We start from the raw sequence: 7,847 nt of genomic DNA, 5'->3' as shown, positions 1-7,847 counted from the left end.
GAGAGGGAAAAAGTGGTCCACCGGCTGTAGTAATGCGATAAAAGTACACTGCACTACAGTGGTGAAGATTGACTAAGAGGCAGTCATATAAATCTATAATTTATAAAGCTCTCTTTAAATTCAATACTGCCAACTAACTTACTAATTAATCTGCAAGTCACTTTTTTTACTATTACTTTATTTACTTTGTCAATTTGGCCCACTGTGCTGGTCCTTTGTCCTTTGCCAGCTACTTGAATGTTTGCTGTTCCGAGCCAAAACAGAATGCAACTGCTAACATATTTGACCCAAGTCGAAGTCCCATCCCCCCCCTCGTTTCGCTCCTTGAAGTCCGACTGTGGTATGCGTTTGTTTGCAAACTTGATGAACTATGTTATGCACTGGCTTCTTTGTCTTCCCGCTTTTCTCCCAGAACCCAGCTGCCCTGGCCCATCAGTCGCCCATCCGGCATAGTTGGCATCACATAATTCGGAATGACCCAAGGTCAGGCGGTGAAATATGAACTCAGTTGATCACTCACAGCGCTTAAGACACAAAAAAAAACCAGAGAAATTCCAGCATAATTTATAAATAATTTTATAAGTAATAGTAACGGTTTAATTAACTTCAAGTTTATTGCACTTTAACTAGTATATAGTTAAAGTAAGCACCTGAAATATTAAAATGTGTGCCTTTCCATTGCAATTTTCTCTCAGTGCACCAAAGCTATGTGCTGTAATTTTAATTTTCCCACCCAGCATTTCGGTTAATCTTCGCTTTTTTTTTCTTTTTTTTTTCTTTTTCTGCGCACTTGTGTCGCACTTATGTATCATCATTTGTTTGGCTCTGATTTAATACTAGCAATGACACAATGTTGACGCCGGCCGAGGACAGGCAATTTAACTACGATGTCGCCACTGCAGCGCGTCAAGGACGTGGGCATGACAGTCAGATGGTCACCCGGCCTTACAGTCATCCAAGCATCCAACCATCCAACCATCCAGCTATCCTGCCATCTTGCCTTCCTGCCATCCGGCCAGCGCCTCATCATCGCCCCTCAGTCGTCATTCCGTGTCCCATTAGGCGTGGGCCTTTGTCTTTGCTATCATTATCAACACCCTGCCATGTTGCGTTCTTTTTCTTTTTTTTTTTGCAGCTTACTGCTTATTCTTCTTATTCGCAGGCACAGTTAAAAATAAAACACGGTCAACGTTGCGTATACGCAATATCTGCATTGAATATGAAGCATACGCAGTGTTGAAACATTCAATTTCTGATTGTCAATCAGTATTGGAAAGTGATAATTCGTACTGATAAATATACTTTTAGTATGCATTTTCTCTCACTGCATCTTGGTTTGGTTTATGAGACATTTTGTTGTTGCTTATTTTGCTTTCGCCTTCGTTTCCACTCAGTTCAAGTGTTTTGCATTTTATGCTTGGCACAAGAATCAAGTGGAATGTGAATGGACAAAAGAGTGAGAACCTTAAAAATACCGTATTTAAATGCCAATCATGTGTGAAGTAAAATGGGCTATAAGATCAAGTTGAAAGTCAAACACGAAATAGCATATAATTGCTTATATTTGCCAAAATGTTTAATTACTTTAAAAGATTGTACTATAATTGTTTTATAGCTAGCAAAGTAATACAATTAATATGATTTCTTATTTCTATTTAATGGTACCAAGTCTTTAATACCCATTTAATACCCATCGTTTGGAGAAACGTTTGTTGCCGCGTCTTCGTCATTATCATCTGTGCTGCATCACGACAGTTGGCGTCCTTTTTCAAAAATTAACACAACACTGGCCACGCCACGCCCCCCGGCCGCCCACCGCCCCCATTTTCCGACAAGGCTAAACCAAAAAAGAAAATCATAGAAATAGGAATCAAGACACGAGAGCAAAAAGATGAAATGAAAATGAAAAGAAATGTCATTTATCACAATATAAAATTGTATGCTAAATAACACGGAATGACCTGAATAAGAAGCACAAAAACTTTATGCCCTTTATATACGTTCTTATGTCAGGTTAATAAATCAAATATTTCAAATATACTATGGTATCTTATCAGTTACTATTGGCAATATTTCAAAAAGATATTTACTCTTAGGCATTTAATGGAAGAGCTAAGCCTAAAATAAATCTAAATTTTATATTTTATATATTTTCATGGCCAACTACATTCGGTCGAGGTAGGTTACCCAAAATTTCCGATCAACATATCCATGACATTAAATGTCAAGCCAAAAATCGAGGTACCCCAGCCGGAGCTCCAGATTATCAGTTTTATTTTAGATCCCAAACTGTACACACCGTTCAGCGGAGCAAAATTTTGTACAAATTTTATTCGGTCAAAAAAAAAAATCGAAAAAAAACTGTTTCTTTTTTACCAGTTTCTCAAATTGTTTGTATTTTGAATTAAGTCCGCAACAACTCACAACATGTCGAACACATTTTCCTACTGGAATGGCCAGCCGGTGAATGCTCCCGTCTATCCGCAGATGGGTGACTTCATGCAGCACTCGGCCGCTGGAGCAGCCGCTCCACCACCACTAGCAACAGCAGCACCAGGATTAGGAGCAGCCGGCGGACTAGGAGGTTGGCCCGGCCAGGGCGCAGCTCAGGCACACTCCATGCTGCCATATGCCGGAGGAGCCGGCGCCATGCCGGGTGCCATGCCAGGTGCCATGCCAAGTGCCATGCCGGGGGCCATGCCGGGTGGCATGCCCATGACACCACAGCATTTAGTGCCGCCACCCGTGCCCTCTGTGGATCGCTCGATATTTGGAGATATTCCCGGACGAAATGAACCGTGCATGGACAATGGCGAAGCCTTCTGCGCCTACAACGGCATGGACATGAGCATGAACTACGGCGGAAGCGGTGCATCCAAAGGTGGCTACTGGTAGGACCAATTACACGAACAATGCCAGCACGAATATCCTCACTGAACATCGACCAATAGGGAATAAATACAATCTGGGCCACTCTTCACATTACACAGCCATATACATAATTTAGTGTTCGAACAAAACGACTTGTATTTGGCGAAAATGTTAACAATAAATACCCGTAAGATATAAAATTGATCATTTGGCACAAATCGGTGGGTGTGTATAAAAGGGTTAATTGCAATAACAAATACAGAGATGAGTTGACGTGCGGCGAATTGAATGTGAGAAGCGCGTTGTAAACGCAAATCACATATATTTTATATGCTAATTACTAAATAAGCAAAATGTCATGTGTGGCAAAGAGTACTATTGTTATTTTACTATTTAATATTTTAGTTTTATTTTTTATATAAATATTCAAGGCACAAATCAAGCTTACATTCTATTTATTTTGATTCTTCTATATCAGCACTTTAATATATTTAATAAGCTGTGTAAAATAACATTTAAATAACTAGGTGCAAACCATTTATAAGATTAATAGACCCAATTTTCCACCGTATGATTATCTTGAGTACTCCGTATAAATATATGTTCTTGAGATTCGCATTGTAACTTACAAAAAAAAAAACAAAAGTTTCATCGTTTCTAACTAAGCAAATACAACGCCCGCCGCCCCTTTTGTCGTATCAAGGGGCGTGGCTGGTTGTCACAGTGATGAGACGGCAATTTCTCAACACGCTAACAAGATGCACTCAAAAAAAAATGGGTATACCCATTCGGAAATTATTCTTTAAAAAAGAAACGATGGTTAATACAAAAATTACTTAGATTTAGCATAATCATAATGACACCAAGTCATTATATATATTATATATTTATTCTATTGTTTTGCTCCAACTTTTCTCTCAGTGTACTAGAACTCGTTCGGAGAGCGCACGCAACCATCGCAGCGGTATAAAAAGTGCATCTTCTGGCCGAGATTCGAGTAATCATCGTTCAAATCGCAAGCGAAAATCATGGAACGCTGGCAGAATCGCGTTGCCGTCGTCACTGGCGCCAGTTCGGGCATCGGATCGGCCATCGCCAAGGATCTGGTCCTCGCCGGAATGACGGTGGTGGGTCTGGCCCGACGCGTCGATCGCGTCAAGGAGCTGCAGAAGGAGCTGCCGGCGGAGAAGCGCGGCAAACTCTTTGCCCTCTACTGCGACGTGGGCAACGAGAGTTCCGTGAACGAGGCCTTCGATTGGATCATCCAAAAGTTGGGCGCCATCGATGTGCTGGTCAACAATGCCGGCACCCTGCAATCGGGCTACCTGGTGGACATGAATCCGTCCGTCATGCAGCAGGTACTGCAGACGAACATCATGGGCATTGTGCTGTGCACCCAGCGAGCGGTGCGTTCCATGCGGGAGCGCAAGTTCGACGGCCATGTGGTGCTCATCAACAGCATTCTGGGACACAAGACCATGACGGCCACGGAGGGCGTGGCGCCCGATGTCAATGTCTATCCGCCCAGCAAGCATGCAGTTACCGCGCTGGCCGAAGGATATCGCCAGGAGTTCTTTGGTCTGGGCACCCGCATCAAGATAACGGTGGGTTCCGTCTCCACTTTTCACTTTCTTCGGATTGAACATTTTCCTAACCCTTTTTTGGCATCGTAGAGCGTCAGTCCGGGCGTGGTGGACACGGAGATCCTGCCGGACAGCATTAGGGAGGCCATCAAGGATCGAATGCTCCACTCCGAGGACATCGCACAGGGAGTGCTGTACGCCATTGCCACACCACCACATGTCCAGGTGCACGAGCTGATCATCAAGCCACTTGGCGAGACCATGTAGACGGAGCTCCAGGAGCTCTGTTCTTTTTTTTTATATATTTTTTTTCTTCATCTTAATATTTTTGCCGTGACAGCAAATATGAAGCACCATATTCACCCAATTTTCTTATACACTTAAATATTCATAATTTAGCTATACACGTTGCAATAAAAAAAAACTATTTAAATTTAAGCTGGTACGCTGGTTTAATTTACTTGAATTTGAAATGCAAATTCCCTGTCTTGAGCAGTAACAACACATGAAATGAATGCGATAAATAAATGGAAGAAAACATTTCCATGGGAAAACGGAAAATTGAAAATTCAGTATGGTAAACATATATATGTACTATATAGTAAATGCGAGCAATGGCAAATGACTTTCCGCATAATGGGGCTGGCAACTAATTGCCAATGGCCCTAATGGCTTTAATTGACAATTTTTGTTGGCCTTTTTTTGCTGGCCAAAAAGGAGGACAATTGAAAATTGACACAGAAAAGGCGAGCAATAAATGGGAAAATAAGGCAAGCCAAGCCATCCTGCACAAATGGAATGCTCTGTGGTCAAAGAGTGTCATGTGCAATTGGGCATCTTCGAGCAATAGCTTCATTCGAGGAGGAAACCGAGTCATTAGAGCGTTCCGCTTCTTCCAGCTTCCTGTGCACTGCGAAAAATTACTAACCGCTCTGCGATTTTCTCCAAAGAAAACCAATCTGCTGTGGGAAGTTCCTGCCTGAAAATGGTCACAGCAAATTCGAATAAATTTTAAGAAATTGTCTTTAATGTCCAATGATTATTTAGACCGTTTATGTTACAGTGTATTTCTTGCTGCTGGCCACACACTTGATTTTATTTGCGCTTTTTCCGAGTTTGGTGTCCGTCCGGAAACTCAATTTGTCAGACAAATGCGATGGAGCTAGCTGCAGCAGGAGAGCATAAGACAGGACCTCAGTCGCTTCAAGGACAATGGAGCATCCTGGGCCAAGTCTATTAAAGCCAAGTAAACACTGCTCTCAATGAATTTGCAGCTGCGAAAATTCCAATTGACTGCAATCAAAAGATGACCGCACCAAATAATTAAATAAAACGATTTTCTCGGCCTTTTCGCCAGCTGAAAATGTTCTTGGAAAACCAAAAAGAATGTGTTTCGAATTGCTGAAGTTAGAAAATGTAGCATTATTAATTGTAGTTGTTTTTCAACGTTAATGATTAATAATAAAATGAGAAAAAAGCCATCATTCTTCATTTAATTTTAAATAATTTTTTAAGTAATACTGACGTTTCTATTTGACTAAAAATCAAATATTTCTAGCCATGCAAATGGCATGCAAATAATTTATTGGCTTCTTCGTGGACTTTCCTTACCTCCCCCCTGGCCCCGCCCCCGATTATTCAGCCATTTGTTTTTGTTTTGCGAAACTTGAGATTGATAAATTTTCATCCTCCGCGCATTTATTTGTTATTTGTTTGCCTCCTCCGTTGTTTGTCCGTCCGTCCGTCTTGCGCCGCTCTTTTATCAAACTTGTTTTGATGGCCTCGACAGCTGTCAAAAGTTTTACATACATACTACCCCCTTCCAGGGACTCCAATCTACACATCCCGAGCGATTCCGCATCCGAATCCAATTCCAATTAAGCTGTCATTATGGAAACTCAGCTAGAAAGACGCGGCGTTCGTGTTGGAAAAGGAAAAAAAAAAAACAGAAAACAGCTTGGTTGGATATTATTATAATTAGTTGTGGGATTATCGCATGCTTATCAAACGCAAATTGATTAATTGGTTTAACGATTCAAGCGAAAAGAATTGGCTTCGCACCTAAACAATGCAATCTATTTAAGATTTTGCACAAGAATTTTTATGTCAATGCATTTTGTTCGATTAACCAACACACATCTCTGGCATGCTTAATTATTATTAGATTTGTATCGAACCAAACGAAAACAACAACAACGACAAAAAAATGCAAAATGCAACTTAATTACATTGTGTAAAATTTGATTTGCATTTTATTCGCTGCAGCGCCGTCTGTGTATGCATAAATTATTTGCCAATTTATTCGCTGTCCATCAGAAAAAACAAAAAGCCAGCGCAAATCGAAGAAAAAAGTGCAATCAAATTTAATGAATGGCAAATTTAAAAAGCTGCTGAATTTTTATCAAATAACATGTCAGAATGCATTAGATGTTTATTAACTTTTTCAATGTCTACATGGTAGATCTATTTATATAGTGGACCACATTAATCCATTATGCATACTGAAAGTTATAAAAGTGGAAATTACATTTTAATTCAATCATATTTAATCAACAAATTACCAAAGATACATTCTAGCATCTATCTGTATTAAATATATTTACTTTAAATTGGCGGACTTAACTTGCAGTTATATCAATTTAAAGTGCCCAAAATTGGCGTAAGTATCGAAACTCATATAATTTTAATATGAAAAGTATCTTTGATACGAGTTTCCAACCAGCTCGCGGCATTTGGCAGCTGGTGCAGCAGAATCCTTTGTTACTGTGTGTGGAAAGTAGATGATGGTAAATGGTAGATGGTATGGCATATGGCATGTAGTATATAGTATATGGTCTATGCTACGTGCAGGAGGCAAGCCATCAAATCGCAAAAAGGAAATCAAAATCAATGTCAATATTTTTTTGAGCCAAATCGAGGCTGGCAGAAAAGGCGCTAAGTCAGGCTGGGCAATAAGGAAAATGAGCACGTGCGAGGGAAAATCCAGCGGAGGGGGAGGGGGTAAGGGATGGAACTTGGCAAAACTGTCGCCGGGCACAAAGGATGCGGGCTGAAACAATAAGTAAGCCAAAGGACCCAAAAGGGCGCAGAGATTGAGGTAGACTGGCGTCATCATTTATCACGCGCTCTCTCCAACACACACACACACACACACTCAAACACACACACACACACTGGGAGAAGGTCAAGCAAAGTGTTATCCTTGGAGCCATCAAGGCAATGCTGGCAGGGAAGGGCAGGGAAGCCAAGCCAGCTGCCAGCTGTTCCTCGCGGTCCTTGGTTCCTTTGGATAGACGCATGCACTGGGAGCTTTGGGTAATTGACAAACAGGTGGAGCCACTGACTCATCATCACTATCCAGAATCGCTCACCATAGTCCAAATGCTGATCAGT

The 7,847-nt window shown here is 41.1% G+C and overlaps 2 protein-coding genes across 2 annotated transcripts; both read left to right on the top strand.

The window, feature by feature from the left end:
• The first annotated feature begins 2,261 nt into the window (after positions 1-2,261).
• Positions 2,262-3,071, top strand: LOC6725655 (elastin). The gene has a single exon (XM_002106626.4). It carries the CDS (start codon positions 2,428-2,430, stop codon positions 2,893-2,895), a length of 468 nt encoding a protein of 155 aa, XP_002106662.1. The 5' UTR covers positions 2,262-2,427; the 3' UTR covers positions 2,896-3,071.
• Positions 3,072-3,864: 793 nt separating this feature from the next.
• LOC6725654 (farnesol dehydrogenase) lies at positions 3,865-5,022 on the top strand. The gene is made up of 2 exons (XM_002106625.4): positions 3,865-4,475; positions 4,545-5,022. Exons 1-2 carry the CDS (start codon positions 3,900-3,902, stop codon positions 4,719-4,721), a joined length of 753 nt encoding a protein of 250 aa, XP_002106661.1. The 5' UTR covers positions 3,865-3,899; the 3' UTR covers positions 4,722-5,022.
• The last annotated feature ends 2,825 nt before the right edge of the window (positions 5,023-7,847 follow it).

Source organism: Drosophila simulans, chromosome X, assembly GCF_016746395.2.
Source record: "Drosophila simulans strain w501 chromosome X, Prin_Dsim_3.1, whole genome shotgun sequence".
Taxonomy (NCBI): Eukaryota; Metazoa; Arthropoda; class Insecta; order Diptera; family Drosophilidae; genus Drosophila; species Drosophila simulans.
Note: the sequence above shows the minus strand (reverse complement) of the source record. Positions and strands in the feature narration are given on the sequence as shown.